At 36.8% G+C, this 16,773-nt stretch overlaps 1 protein-coding gene across 1 annotated transcript in view; it reads left to right on the top strand.

Moving 5' to 3' along the window:
* Positions 1-16,773, top strand: part of LOC308560619 (phosphatidylinositol 3-kinase regulatory subunit gamma) — a 64,591-nt gene that overhangs the window by 24,723 nt on the left and 23,095 nt on the right. Inside the window, exons 2-5 of the mRNA XM_081144682.1 lie at positions 2,605-2,713; positions 4,547-4,645; positions 11,988-12,168; positions 12,875-13,000. Of these exons, the coding sequence (XP_081000808.1) occupies positions 2,605-2,713; positions 4,547-4,645; positions 11,988-12,168; positions 12,875-13,000 (515 nt within the window). The remainder of the gene's footprint in view (positions 1-2,604; positions 2,714-4,546; positions 4,646-11,987; positions 12,169-12,874; positions 13,001-16,773) is intronic.

The raw sequence follows: 16,773 nt of genomic DNA, 5'->3' as shown, positions 1-16,773 counted from the left end.
TCAATCTAGTAATTTCAGAAGTCTGATATTTGTTTTTTTAATAACAGCTTTATTGAGATATAATTTACATACCATAGAATTCACCCACTTAATGTGTGTGTATAATTCAATAGTTTTTAGTGTATTCACAGAGCTCTGTAACCTTTACCACAAACAATTTTGTAAATGAAGAATAATTTACAGGGAATCAACAGTAGAGTACATGAAGTAGAGAATCACATCAGTGGTTTGGAATATAAGGAAGCAGAAAACCACCAATCAGAACAGCAAAAAGAAAAAAGAATAAAAAAATGAGAATAGTGTAAGGAGCCTCTAGGACAACTTCAAGTGAACCAACATTCTTATCATGTGGGTATTTAAAGGAGAAGAGAGAGAGCAAGAAATTAAAAACCTACTTGAAAAAATAATGTTGGAAAACCTCCCTAACATGGTGAAGGAAATAGACGTATAAGCCCAGGAAGTGTAGAGAGTCCCAAACAAGATGAGCCCACATCAAGACACCTCATAATTAAAATACCAGAGGTTAAAGATAGAGAACTTTAAAAGCAGCAAGATAAGACCAGTTAGTTACCTACAAAGGCACTTCCATAAGACTGTCAGCTGATTTCTCAACAGAAACTTTGTTGGCCAGATGGGATTGACACAAAATATTCAAAGTGATGAAAAGCAAAAACCTACAAGATTACTCTACCCAGCAAAACTATCATTTAGAATCAAAGGACAGATGAAGAGTTTCCCAGACAAGAAAAAGCTAAGGGAGCTTATCACCACCACACCAGTATCACAAGAAATGTTAAAGGCTCTTCTTTAAAAATAAAAATAAAACAGAAAAAAAAGATGGCAATAGTTATGTATCTATCAACAGTTACTTTAAATGCAAATGGATTAAATGCTCCAATCAAAAGACATATATGGTGGCTGAATGGATAACAAAACAAGAACCTTTCATATGCTGTCTACTAGAAACTCACTTCAGATCAAAAGCCACACACAGACTGAAAGTAAAGGAGTGGAAAAAGATATGAAAATGGAAACAAAACAAAATAAAAAGCTTATGTAGCAATACTTAACCCAGATAAAAAAAGACTCAAAAAATTTGTTTTAATTTGCTTGATTTTTTTAGAGAAATAAAGAAAGAGCGGAGAGAGAGAGACATCAATTTGTTGTTTCACTTATTTATGCATTCATTGGTTGATTCTTCTATGTGCCCTGACCGGAGATCGAACCCCCAACCCTGGCTCTTTGGGACCATGCTACAATCCACTGAGCTACCTGGGCCAGGGCCAAACAAAATAGACTTTAAAACAAAGGCTACAACAAGAGACAAAGAAGGACCCAGCAACTCCATTTCTGGATATTTCTCTCAAGAAACCCAAAACGCTAAATCAAGAAGATATGCACATCTGTATGTTTATTGCAGCGTTATTTGCAATAGCCAAGATATAGAAGCAACCTAAGTGTTCATCAATAGGTGAATGGATAAAGAAGAAGTGATGCATGTATATGATAGAATATGACTCAGCCATAAAAAAGAATGAAATATTGCCATCTGTGACAACATGGATGGATCTAGAGGGTATTGTGCTGAGTGAAATAAGTCCGAGAAGGACAAATGCCAGATATTTCACTTACATGTGGAATTTAAAAAGAAACAGAACAGAAGCAGCCTCATAGATACAGAGAACATTTTGATGGTTGCCAGGTGGGAGAGGGGTTGGAGAGATGGGTGGAAAAAGTGAAGGGATTTAGAAGTACAAATTGGTACTTACCGAATAGTCATGGGGATGTAAAGCATAGGGAATATAGTCAATAATACTGTAATAACTATATATGGTGTCAGATGGGTACTATATTTATTGGGGTGATCACTTCATAAGTTACATAAATGTCTAATCATGGGGTTGTACACATGAAACTAATATAATATTCTATGTCAACTGTAATTTTAAAATAAAAACTAAATTAAAAAAATAGGAAGGGAAGAGCCCCAAATAGTTTGAAGTTTTCACTTTTCAGGCAATTGTTGGTATAGTTCTAAAAGGATTTTTTTTGGCTAATGTTTTAGATTTTTTTAAAAATATGTTTTTATTGATTTCAGAAAGAGGAAGGGAGAGAGAGAAACATCAGTGATGAAAGAGAGTCATTGATTGGCTGCCTCCTGCAAGATTGAGCCTGCAACCCTGGGCATGTGCCCTGACCAGGAATCGAACCATGACCTTCTGGTTCATAGATGGACTGTCAACCATTGAACTGGGCTGGTTGGGCGAATGTTTAAGATTTAATGTAAACCCTGGCCTGTGTGGCTGAGTTGGTTGAGTGTCATCCCATGCACTGAAAGGTTGCCAGTTCGATTCCCAGTCAGGACACATACCCAGATTGGAGTGTGTGTGGGAGGCAACCAATTGATGTTTCTCTCTCTTATCAATGTCTCTCTCTCCCTCCCTCTCCCTTATATAAAAATATATTTAGAAATGAAAAGATTTAATGTAAAATAACACAATTTGATTTATAATTATTTGAATCTTAGTGGGCGATTCCTGACTGAGGAAATTAGAAAACAAATGATAATTTACATCTACAAAACAATATTCATTTCTCTTCCAGCTCTTCCACCAAAGCCACCTAAGCCAATGACTTCACCTGTTACAAATGGAATGAAGGACAGTTCTGTTTCTCTTCAGGATGCAGAATGGTACTGGGGGGATATTTCAAGGTAATTAGAATGTTATTATAATTGAATACAGTTTTTAAAAAAATCATTTTTGAGAATTAGTAGTTAAAAGATTTTAATATCCCATCAGTTGTCTTTTAAAGATTACCTTTTAAGAGATTGTGTGAGAACATTTCAAAAGTTTCTGAATGCTTTTCTTCCCACAAAAAAAAAAGTGACAAGAAAGTCTTTAAATTATGGGTGTGATTTTACTTTTAATACTGTATTGGTGATAGATTTCTGAATAAATGATACATACTCTTAAGATAGTTACACATGTTTTAGGATAAAAGTTACTTATAGGTACTTAATTTTCCTTACCTTTGGTCTCTAAGGCAGTGGTTCCACAATCTTTACGTGGGCAAGAATCAATTGGGTGGGGCCCAGGAATCTGTATTTAACAAGCTCCCCAAGTGATTTTGGTGCACTCTTCACACACCTCATTTTGGGAAACAGGACTCTAGGACAGATTTCTCTTTGAGTAAAATGTGGTTTTGGAAAATTTTGAATCTAGAGAAGGTATATACACACACACACACACTATATATATTTTTAAAATTTGAATATTGTATTTTCTTGTTTTTAAAAAGCACTACACATTTCTGCCAACTCAGGTTTCAGGTTGATGCTGTATCCCTCAATATGCTTGTCCATTCTCTCCCATTATCAAAGTTGCACTGATTCCTTTCTTCTTTTCCTTACCATTTTAACCATCTTTAAATGTACAGGTCAGTGGCATAAAGTACATTTACATTGTTGTTCACCCATCACCACCATTCATCTCTGGAACTATTTCATCTTCCCAAAGTGAAACTCTGTACCCATTAATGATACACTGACTCCCCTTTCCTCCTATTCTCCCCAGCCCCTCCTTGGTAACCACCATCCTACTTTCTGTTTCTATGAATTTGACTACTATAGCAATATCTCCAAGGTTCATCCACGCTGTAGCATGTGTCAGAACTTACTTCCTTTTTAAAGCTGAACAATATTCCATTTAATATATATTTACTTACTTATCTGGACATTTGTCTTTGATGAATATTTGGATTGTTTCCAGCTTTTGGCTAGTGAATAATGCTGCTATGAACATTAGTGTATTAGTGCTCAAGTCCCTGCTTTCATTTATTTTGGCTGTATACTCAGAAGTAGAATTTCTGGGTCATATGGTAATTCTATATTTAATTTTTTGAAGAAAATATATTTTATATTAAAATTATCAGAAAAATTTTAATTTAGCATTGTACAATAAAAGGATCTATTATATTTAATTACCATTTAAATTTATATTTTAAGACCCTGTGGTTCTATACTTCAAGGGTCTTTTATGTCCTGCCATTTCCTTTGAGTGTCCTAGTTGTTTCTTAAAGTCCCACACCAGCTCTGCAGAGGAATTTGTTATCAGTATAAATTCATATCAGAGGACATTATATTGAAAGATTGTGAATTTAGTGAATTTCCCCCCTCTTTGATGAGACACACAGCTGACATTGTTGCTTAACTATAACCTTTCTAAACAGTTGCTGGTTTTTCCTGAAACTCTACAAGTTCAGACCTGCCTAAGGAATCCCTAAAGGTTTAAGGGCAACACTATCCCTTGTAGACAGTTGAAATCTGGAAAAGTTTAAGAAGTAAACAGCCCTTCCTTAGATTGCATAACACTGAAAATCAAAACAGAATGAACATACCTAGGGGGAAGAACTAAATGACATCTGAAGGCCGCACGATTCTATAACCTTAGACGTACCCACCTCCCAACTAGCCTTAGTAATAACATGTGAACAGAACAAATGACGCCTTTTTTTTTCTTTTCTCATTTTTCCTGTAATTCTTCAGGGAGGAGGTAAATGACAAATTAAGGGACATGCCAGATGGTACCTTCTTGGTCAGAGATGCCTCAACAAAAATGCAGGGAGATTATACTTTGACTTTACGGTGAGTATTTTTCAGCATTTTGGTTAGTGTTCTACTAGCATTATTTATTTCTGGTATACAGACATTTCTGTATTTTGTTTAAATCTTTACACATTTTTCATATTTTAATTTAATCTAGATACATAATTTTTAGTTGTTTGGCTAACTATCCTTTTTCTATACATTAAATATTTAAATGTCTTATAAAAATGATAATTTTTGTTTTTATGTAGCAATAAAGTGAAAAAGCTTAAATGCAAGGAAATAAGATGTATACTGTTGACCTTATGAGTGAAGTAGAAGTCATGTGCACAGCCTAAGGTTCATGATATATTGGGAATCCACCCCTCTAATAACCCTATTGTCTTCCTTAATGCAGACTTCAGAGTTAAAAATTCAGCCTTATTTGGGCTGATGATGATATGTAGAAGATAACAATTCTCAGTCTATATCATGCTGTCCATGTGGGTATATTTACAAAGATGGGACATATATTTTAAAAGGTTAGGAAAACTGTTTTAGATATTCCCACATTTAATTTTAACAATTAAAATAGTCTAATTACAATAAAGTCTTGTGATTTTTTTTTTTTTTTTATGAAGGGACTATCTAAAGAAAAGAATAATAACAACTGCAATGATAACAACTTCCTTGTACTAAGCATTTTACATGTAATGTCTTATATACTTCTCACAGCCTCATGAGGTATAGGTATTAATATTTCCATTTTATAGATGAAGTAACTGAAGCTTAACTTGGTTAAGAAAGTTGCCTAAGGACACATAACTAGTAAGTGGCAGAGGACGGGTTCAAATCCAGGTTTATCTGGCTCTTAGCTGCCTTTCCATCCTAATATCTTTAAGGAAAATAATCCCAGATTTTATGCTAGAAATTTGGAATCACTATATTAGTTTCTGGTAAGGACATTAAGAAGTTAATACCTTAGGACTGCAGTTGTGCTGAGGAATAATCAGTGTTCTACATTGATTCAAAACAGTTTTTTCTCACTCGATTCAGGCTTCTGTCTTATCACTCTACAGGGACTGCTAAACCAACGGCCACTTCTCTCTTCTTACCTTGCCTGACCTCTTAGCAGCATTAGTCATAGACACTTCTTCCTAGAAACAGTTTATCGTCTTGACTGTCGTGATATCATGCTCTTTTGATTCCCCCCCCCCCCAGTTCTATGCCACTCCTTTAGTCAATATCTAAATGAATACCTTGCTGACTGGTCATGAGTATACTTGTGTTTCCGTGTCTGAATGTTGCTGACCGGTCATGAGATAATTTGTGTCGGCACTTACATTACTTTAAGTAATTTTAAGGTCTGAAAGCAATGTAGAGTTTTAAAACAGTGGAAAAGTAGCCAGCTGCACGGGCGAGTTCTGGCTCGAAATAGCCGGTCAGCAAGGTGTTAAGTGTTCCTGGGCGAAGCCTCCTCTTCTCTGTATTCATTCTCCCACGGCAAAGTTTGTTCTGTCCCCTGGTTTTAATAAACAATTATGCAGTGATGATTCATAAACCTTATCTCCAGCTCTGACCTTCAGAACTCCAGATGCATATATCTAGTTGTCTTATTGGCTTTGTCACCACATAACTAGTGGATATACTAATTTTAACATGGTCAATGCAGAATTTTTTATTTCAAACCCAGTTTCCCCTACCCAAACTGTTTTTCTTCAACTCTTTACTTTTTTAAGAAATAGAACCACCATCTCTACAGTTACTCAAGCCACGAGCCTTTTCCCCTCTCTTTCTCTCACCCTCACATCCAATTCATCATTAAACAAGTCCTGCCAACTCTACCTTTAAATCTATATTCGTAATCTCTTCACACTTCTCTACCATCTATATCTAAGCCACTATCATCTTGCTTGATCTTTTGTAGTCACCTCCAACAGGCCTCCCAGCATCTTATAACTGCTAATCTTCCCCACTCCTGTTGACCCATTTTCTACATAGCAGCCAGAGTGATCATTTTAAGATATGAGTCTAATTACTCCTTTGCTTAAAATTCTTTAAGTTTCTCTACTGCATCTAAGGTAAAGAATTTGGATTTTATTCTAACTTACAAAACTCTATTTGACCTGGGATTGGTCTCCTTCTTACACCTCATTTCTTGTCATTCTCTCTATCCATTACATTTGACCCCACTAGCCTTTCAAGTGATGCTCAGACAAGTGATGCTTATTCTTGTCTCAGGGCCTTTGCAATAGCTGTTCTATCTGCTGTTTGCAGTAGCTGTTCTTTCTGATCATTGCATAATTGGTTCCTTTTTGTCATCAAATCTGTAAATACATGTCACCTCTTCAGATCTTCCCTAATCACTCAATCCAAAGTAGCCAACCAAGGATGTTTATTGCCTCAATTTACTTCTCTGTGTGGGCTGCTCACTGTTTTCATCTTCTCTCCCATCTTGTCTATATCACCCCACAAAAATTTAAGTTCTCTAAGATTAAGGACTTTGATTAATCATTACTATATCCCCAGAGTCTAGATTAGTGTGTAATAATGGATAGGCATTAGATAATAGATGCCTAATAGATAGTTATTAAATGAATGAATATCCTTATTTATCTGGAAAGTGGTTTTAATCCTACACTAAGGTGCTTTTTTACAATGGGTAGATTCCTAATTACAACTCATTAAAAGCAACAATTTTTATATTTTGGGGATGAGGAAAAGAGCCTGCAAAAGCTATGTAACTTATCTAAAGTTGCAGTGCTCTTCAGAAACAAAGACCATTGTGGGGTCCCACTTACTGCTTTCTAGTCTAGGGCCACCATGAGAATTCTTATGTTAGAGACCTACAGCTGGAAGGGATCGTTAACATTCCCTGGTTCATCTGGGTTTCTCCAGATGTAGGAATTCTCTGCGTAGCATTTTTCAGAAAGGGCCATTATTGAGCTTCCAAGTGATCATTCAGTCATAGGGAGCTAGCATATTCCTTTTGAGGCAGCCCATTTTATTGTTTAAAATAAGGTTATCTTTCTGCTGGATATTGTGCTAGGGCCAGGATTATCACATGAATAAGGCATGGTTTTTCTCTCAAGAATTCATAATCTAGATGTGTAATGGTGGAATGGGAGAGGCACATTTATACCCTACCTTAATGCAGTATCTAAATGTTACATTATGTTACATTAGAGTTCTCCCCATTTTCCTTTTCCCAGCCCCTGGTAACTGTTGTTCTACTTTCTGTCTCTGAATTTGACTATTTCTAATATAAGTAGAATCATACAGTATTTATCCTCTTGTGTCTGGCTTATTTAATGTCAAATAAGGTCTTTAAGCTTCATACATGTTATAGCATATGTCAGAAGTTTCTTCCTTTTTAAGGCTGAATAATATTCTGTTGTATGTATATACTACATTTTGTTCATTGGTTGGTGGACATTGGCAAAGAATGTTTTAAAATTTTCATGTATCTAGCACAAGGTCCGCATATAGTAGGTACTCAATAAATACTTGAAGGAAGGAATAAATGAGAGAAAGAAAAAGAGATTTCTCAGAGGAAATGAAAATTGAACTGAGCCTTGACAGATTTTGCTAGGCAGAAAAGTGCTGGTCTTAATTCAATTTAGTAAATTCTCATAGCTCAGTACTAGTTTCTCTGCAGAAGATCAAACAATGAGCTAAAACTTTTGTTTCAAGGAAGACAGTCTAGTGAGGGTAAAGGGTATAAGAAAACGGCTTTGAATTAAACTTACAATAACAGGAGAGTACAAACAATGTGCTTTGAGGGCTTAAAAGAGGGCAAGAGATAACTTGTTGAGAAAATATAGAAATCTGTCCTTCATGGAAGAAATTGCATTTGCAATATATTTTGAAGAAGGGATTAGGTTTGGATATGTAGAAAGTGGGAGGAGGGTTGCAGGATTGGGTGACAATAGGAAAAAGATGTGGAGGCGAGAAACTAGAGTCCTGTTCTGTGAGATGCAGTCCCATTTGGTTAGTGGGTAGAGTTTGTAAAGAGGAAAAAGTGGTAGGGGGGATAGAAGGTTAGAAAAGGGTCATGTTGAAGAGGGACTTGAATTCCAAAATTTGGAGTTCGTATTTAATATCGTAGATAGGCAGAGGGAACCATTGCATTTTTTCAGCACAGAAATTATATGCTCAGACTGTTAAGAATTGAGAGGTAATGGTGATCCAGAAGAGGATTTCTTCTTCTTTTTTTTAAAATATGTCTTTATTGATTTCAGAGAGAGGAAGGGAAAGGGAGAGAGAGATAGAAACATCAATGATGAGAGTTATTGATAGGCTGCCTCCTGCATGCCCCCAACTAGAGATCGAGCCTGCAACCCGGGCATGTGCCCTGACCGGGAATTGAACCACGATCTCCTGGATCATAGGTCGATGCTCAACTGCCTAGCTATACCAGCTGGGCAAGGATTTAGTCTTTAATCATATAATATTTATTAAGTGCCCACAGTGTTAATAGGTACTGCTCTAGGAAAAGGAAATGATGAACAAGCCAGACATGGTCTCTTATCTAGAGTGTTTATGTTCAGAGGTGGGGGAGATTCAATAAACACATAAAAAAGAAATGAGGTAATTTCACAGTTACAAAGTGCTAAATAGGGAATGCATAGGGTTATGTGATAGAGAATATGGGGAAAGGGAATTTAAGATAGTTTTGAAAAGGAGGACCTTTATAAGGGTATGACCTCTGAAAACTGAAGGATTAGAAAGATCCAGCCAGAAAAGCATTCCAGGGAGAAGGAACAGAAAGTGCAAAGACACTGATTTTGGGAAGATTTGGTAGATCCAATGAATACACAGACCACTGTGGCTGGCTTACAGTGTGACCACAGAGTGGTAGGGGATGAAGTTGAAAGTGGGACGAAGCCAGATGTAGAGAGCCTAATGAACCATGGTAAGGACTTTGAATTTTATTTCTAAGTGCAAAAAAACACCACCACCAATACAGGGTTTTAACAAGGGGTATGTCATGATCTAAAGACTGAACACGCTATACCTGGGATAGTGGCTTTAAGAAAGGACTTGAGTCAAAGTAAGGCAGTGGGGAGCTAAGAGCAGAAGGGATTTGATAATAGAATAGGTATGAGGTTGAGAGGGAGTTGAAGGTGACTGTGGTTTGAGCCTGCTGGGCGTAGAATGAATATTCCATTTATAGAAATAGGAAACACTGTCAGGAGCAGTGTTTTACTGGGGAATTGGGAAAGATACTGATTTTTAGCTGCTCCAGAACTTCTAGGTAAAAAATGTATCTAGAATATATCCAGATGTATAGAAGATACCTAGAAGAGAGTATAGGGCCAGAAAAAGATTCAGTATCATCTACCTAGAATAAATGCGATTTTAAGGACCTCAGAGAATGAAAAAGGGTAGAGGCTGAAGGCAAATTCTTTTTGGGGAATGACTGTGATTAGAAGCAGGAAGGAAGCAAAGAAAGAGCAGTCTAAGAGGTTGCGAGAAAAGAGTGGTGTCGTAGAAGTCATGGGAGGGTGAAATATTAAGAAGGATATTGGGTGTGGGAAGGGGAAGAAGGAAGGGAGAGTAGAAATTTCAATCACTGCAAAGAATCTGAGCCTGGGATAGAGCCTGGAGTAGAGTCTATTTGGTCAGAGTCATTGATGACCTTCAAGTGAGAGAAATGAGAGTAAAATCACACTGGAGTGAGTAGGTGGTGAGCAAGTAGAGGTTTTTCAATTCAATGTCCACTTTTAAAGTCAGTAAATAGTGTTCATTGTAGAAAATCTGGATAGTTAACATCTTTAGGAATCAGCTCTATGCTAGGCATTGGGCCAGGTGCTAGGGTTCAAGAGGGAATATCATGGTTCTCTGTTCAGGAAGATTGTAGTGAGGGAGAGAGACATATAATTAAAAATTCACCATTCCTCAAATACTTCATATCTTCACTCCCCTCCTTCTCTGCTTAAGAGTCTGTGGTCCACTGTTAAAATTATCCTTGTGAATAGATCCTCAACGAACTTGCTTTCCCTCCATTGTAGTCGCTTAACTATATTCCAACATTTGTAAATTCAACCCTGTCTATTCCTTGCCTATACCTGGACAGCTAAATTTCAAGAAAAATACACCATGCTGACTGGTCTTGCATTAAATTTGTGACTACTAATCTTAAGCAGGATTTTAGTACTGTCCAGATGATTTTCTGCATTTTCAAAATCCATTTGCTCTCCCACTTTCCTAGATGATAATTTCATGTGTTCTTTTTTTTCTCTTCAAATCAATAACACATCTCCCTTTTAATTAAAGAAGTTGCTTCCTGTTACTGAAAACATGGAAGCTGTCAGAAGAGATCTAACTTCCTTATGTTCCTAATGCCACAGCTATCGACATAGTTGCACCTGAATGTGGAGACTGCCTTTCTCCTGTTCCAGTGGGAGGCTGACTCTTCACGCTCTTGTCCAGGATCTACCTCTCTACTTGTGGACTGGATCCCATCTCTGATCTATTCAGGGACACTGCCCAGGGAATTATCTTGTCCTTTTTTTCTGGATCAACAGTTTTTGTCTCTCTACTGAGTCATTCCATTAGCATATAAATATGCTTTACGGGCTCCCATTTAAGAATAATAAAGAAAACTTCCTTGACCCTATATCTCTTTCCAGCTATTTCCCTGCTCTTATTTACAGCAATATTTTTCAAGACAGTTGTTTATAGGCATTCTTTTTTCTTCTTCTTTCATTCCCTTTAATCCGTTCCAGTCAGGCACTCATCCTTACCCTTCCACTGAAACCATTTTATCAAGATCACTTAGTGATCTGTACTTTGTCAAGCCCCAAGACATTTACCTAGTTGATTATTTCCTCTTTGTTGAAATGCTTTTTAAAAAATTGTTTTTAGAAATAAATAAATAAATAAATAAATATTTTTTAAGGTAACACACTCTTAGTTCTCCTTTCATTTCATTAATTGCTCTCTTTTGGTTTCCTTTGCTGGTTCTTCCTCATCTGCCTGACCACTAAACACTGGCGTACCCCAGGGCCTAGACCTTGGACCTCTTCTGTTTAGCTGTGCTTATCTAAAGTTCAGGAGAGCTAGAAGTATAATTCATTCGGGGGGGGGGGGGGGGAAGATACTTATAGTGTTTTTCTTAAGTGATTATTTTTGCCAAATTTGTTGATACTGAATGCTATATAGGTATGTTGGCCTTTAGTAAGCAAGATATTTATAGACGAAAGAAATAGTTGTAAAAATAACATGATATTATATATACTTTTACACACATAATTATATATGTCTATTCATCTGTTACAGCCTCAACATAATAAAACTTGTTTATTATGTGACATCAAGCTTTCATATCTTCATATGAAAGCAGTACTTCAGTAGAATTTGGGGAGGAAATCTATAGTGGTTGTCTTGTTGTTCACAGGAAAGGAGGCAATAATAAGTTAATAAAGATCTATCATCGAGATGGTAAATATGGCTTTTCTGACCCTCTGACATTTAATTCTGTGGTGGAGCTCATTAACCACTATCATCATGAATCTCTTGCTCAGTACAATCCCAAACTTGATGTGAAGCTGATGTACCCAGTGTCCAAATACCAACAGGTATGATCACACAAGTTCTTGATAGCTATTCAGCAAGTAATTACTTAACATGATTATTTGATTATAATTTACCAGGCTTATCAGTTTAAAAAAAATCTAGTTCATTTAAAATTTTCTACTGAAGATTTAAGAATTTTAGAACTTATTTTGTGACAACTATTAATAACTTGTTGCATGTATTTATTAATTTTATATAAAAAATACTTTCATTTATGTTTTCTATTTATACTTTATTTCTTAATTTTTGTTGTTGTTAATCCTCACCTGAGGATATTTTTTCCATTGATTTGGTTTTTGGTTTGTTGTGTTGTTGTTTTTTAGAGAGAGTGGGAGGGAGGGAGGAAGGAAGGAAGAGAGAGAGAGAAAGAGAAAGATCGATATGAGGGAGACACATCAAGATTGGTTGCCTCCTTCACATGCCTGAGAAGGCCAGGGATGGAACCTGAAACCCTTTGGTACATGGGCCGATGCTCTAACCACTGAGCCACACAGGCCAGGGCTATTTCTTAATTTTTAAAGTATTAAATATTTTGCTGTGATAGAAAGACTGATCTTAGTGTTAACAAAAGGGTTTAGTGCTTTTGCATGCTTGATACTAATCCAGTGGCTTAAACTTACAGTAGAAATTACAATTTAAAAATAAATAGATGTGAAAATTCATGTCAGAATTGTTGTCATTCTTGACTTCTTTTGTTTACCTGCACAGGATCAGTTGGTAAAAGAAGATAATATTGATGCAGTAGGTAAAAAACTGCAGGAGTACCATTCTCAGTATCAGGAAAAGAGTAAAGAGTATGACAGGCTATATGAAGAATATACCAGAACATCCCAGGTTAGTATATTTTTATTATTTAGGCCAATAAGTATTAAACATTACAGTTACATCAGATTTTCTTTAATTCACCCGACAAACTTTAGCTGTTTTAATATCTTAAATAGCCTTTTTGAGACTTTGAATGATACAAGTTCCTCTCTCATTCATTAATAACTTTTTTATTGGTCAAGGATATATTTTATATTAGTTAGTATTAACTAGAATAAGATTTGACTCCAAGTGACAAAAAAATAAAATAACAAAGGCTTCAGATAGAAATTTATTTTTCTGTGTAGGCAGTTGAGGGGTTTTATGGCAACTCCACAGTAATTAGGGCCTAGGGTTCTTCCGTCTTGATGCTTTGCTATCTGTGGAAGTTGGCTTATTCCAATATCAGCCATAATAACCATATTCTTGCAAACAGGAAGAAAGACTAGGAAAGAGAAAAAAAGGAATGTTCCCTATTTTTAAGGTTACTTGGGAAACACACACTGCTTCCATTTTCCTCCCACTGGCTAGACTAGACGTAGCTACAGATCACAACTACCTGCAGGGGAGGCAGAAAAAGTCTTCTATAACCATCAAAAAGTGTGAGGGAGGTCTATATTTACTGATTTGGAGTGATTTCTAAGAGATAGTAAATAAAAAAAAAAGCAAGCTATAGAAAAATATATGTGATATACTGTCATTTATGGTTAAAAAAAGAAAGAGGGTAAAGGGTGATATATGTACACATGTTAATATGTACTCAAAGTCTCTGGACAAAAACTGATATATCCTCTGGGTAAGATAATTAAGGCAGTAAGAAAACTTACTCTTTACTCTATATTCTTTTATATTGTTTGACTTTTTTTTCCGTTTACATGTGTTACTTCTTAAAATATATAAAATAAACTGAATTAGAATTCAGGAGATTTATTTTCTAACCCTGGTTATGTTAAAAATTGCTTTTGTCCCTTGAGAGATTCTATGTTTCACATTCCCATCTGTAAGATGGAGATAATGGCAACCCCAATGATATTTGAGTGTGTGTGTGTGTGAGAGAGAGAGAGACAAAACATCTGGTTACAAAGGTCAATATAACCATCCAGAGGCACGTACTGAGTACCTGGTCTAGACATGATACTATGCTTGACTCCAGAAACACAGAAGGAGAGATGAGGCCCTCTTCTTCAAAAGTTTGAAGCACTCTGACAATATTTGTTAAATACAGTGAGCATTGTACTTATTGTGTTATGTGTATATATTTACACAAATATAGTAAGGGCCACATACAACACTATGTTTAATCTCACAAAGAATATTGAACAAAAGATGCAAAAGTACACATATAATATGAGTCTGTTCATAAAATGTACAAACCTGGCAGATGTGAACTTTTTTATTTTAGATGAGAACATAAAGTGGTAAAACCATAAGGAATCATAAGGAAATGATCATCATAAAGGATAGTGTTACCACCAAGGCAGGGGAGGTGGAGTGGGAAGAAGCAGAGAGTTGTGATCCAGAAAGGGTGCACAGGGAATTTCTGGGGTGATGGTAGCGGATGTTCATTTTATAATAATTTGTTAAGCTGTGCGTTTGTTTTATGCACTTACCTTATATCTCCCACTAATAATGATAAACATTGAAAGCACATGGCTATATACAAAACCAATATGAGTATTTCTATAGATCAGAGGTGGAACAGGAATCCATAATAATAACCATAAATGGAACTTTCAGATCTGGAAATAAGTAGAGGCAACTGAGATTTGGACCTCCTTCATTGTTCCTTTTCAATCTTCTTTGTTGATTTCTCCTTTTTGACCTTGGTCGTCTTCTCTCCCCCTCTCTCTCTCTTGCTCCCCCCCCTCCCCCCGCAAATGTATTCTAGTCTTCTTTATTTAGGGAGGCAGGGGGGAGAGAGAGGAAAAAAGCATCGGTTTGTTGTTCCATTTATTTAGGCATTCATTGGTTGTTTCTTGTATGTGCCCTGACCTGGGATCGAACCTGCAACCTTAGTATATCAGGACAACTCTAACCAACTGAACTACCAGGCCAGGGCGCCTTCTCTTTTCTAGTTACTCATTTACTTTCTGGTAATTTCAAACAATCTCATGGCTTTACATATCATCTATATGCCAGTAACTCCCAAACATATCTCTGGTCCTTCTAACTTCTCTTAACTCTAGACTCATATGTCCAACTGCCTATTCAACAGCTTCACTTGGATGCTTAGTAGATATCTCAAACTTAATATGTCCAAAACTGAACCCTGTTATTTCACCTCAAGACTCTTCTACCGTTTGCCTTTCCCATTTCAGTTGAGAGAAATCATATACTTCTTACTCAGGCTGAAATTCTTGAAGTCATCCTAGTAGATCCTTTCTGCTATACCTTGCATCCAATCCATCGGGAATTCCTGTTGACTTTGCCTTTAGAATATGCCCAGAATTCAACCCTTTCTCACCACATTCATTGCTAATACCTTGAACTAAGGCACTATCATTTCTTGCCTTGCCTTGATTTAGCACAGAAACCTCCTAGCTGGGCTTCCTTTCCTTATCCATGTTCCCCTGCCCCAGTTAGATGATACTTGTAAAACAGAGGTAAGATCACAGCACTCCTTTGTTTGAGACTCAGCTCTGGTTCCATATTTTACACAGACTGAAAGCCAGAGTTGTTTCTGTAATGCCCACTATCATCTGTGCTCCTTTTCCTCTTGGACCTCTTTTATTAAATACTCTTCTTTGCTGTGCTCCAGCCCCACCGGCCTCCTTGCTGTACCTTTAATATACTAGACCTGCTTCCTACCTTCGTGTGTTTGCACTGCCTTAAACACATCCCCCTAGCCCCAAATAGTCACCTCACTAACCCCTTCACCTCCTTCAAGTCTTTCCTCAAATGTTGACATCAGAGTAAGGCATACCTGACAACTTTATTTAAAATTGCAACTCACATTCCAACCTTCCTTTCCCACTCTACTTTCCTTTTTTTCCATAACACTTCTTACCTTCTAACAAACTATGTAGTTTATTTACTTATCATGCCTGTTACTTATTGTCTGTATAATCCCCTAAACTATAAGTTTCAAGAGGGCAGAAATCTTAGCTTGTTCACTTATATATCCTGAACACTTCAGATAATACCTGGCATATAGTTAGTGTTGAATTATTTGTTGAATGAATTTATGCAAGATAATGAACCAAAAGCACTCCACCCTTGGCAAGGGGATGGAGTCAGACTTAGGGTGTGAAGTGGAGTCTAGGGGAGGGCTAACCCTCCTGTGAATAGAGGCAAGGAAAACGGCCGCTGTTGCATGTGGCTTTGGCTTGTATAGAGCCTCATTTCTGCTTTCTGTCATGGTTGGAGAAAGCAGAGAAAGCGCCACATGCTGCAAACATACTTAGTAATATTGGGGATTTTACAGCAGAGTATGAGTTCTGAGTAGCTGATATGAGACCAGGTTCTGGACTTGGAATCCCTGGTTGGAGAGCTGGGTATGGGGGGGAGATGGAGGCAACCAAAAAGCCACTAGTAGGTCGAAGCTAGAAGAGGGCTGAATTTCTCTATGTGAGAATTCAGAGCAGGACTTGCGATGGGGCCAAGCACAGAAATCCATGGAGGCTTAAAGCTTTGGGAGGTGGGGGAAGCGAGAGAGAGAGACAGTGATTAGTAGTACAGGAGATGTGCTGGGACAGTGTGTTAAAGAGAGATTAAAGAATTGACATCCTCTGTTTATAAGTGTTATAGACCTCCTTGTGTTATAGTAGTGTTTATAAGTTTACAGACTTCCTTTGTGTTTCTAT

Source organism: Miniopterus schreibersii, assembly GCF_964146895.1.
Source record: "Miniopterus schreibersii genome assembly, chromosome: 8".
NCBI lineage: Eukaryota > Metazoa > Chordata > Mammalia > Chiroptera > Miniopteridae > Miniopterus > Miniopterus schreibersii.
This window is presented reverse-complemented; position numbering and strand designations above follow the sequence as displayed.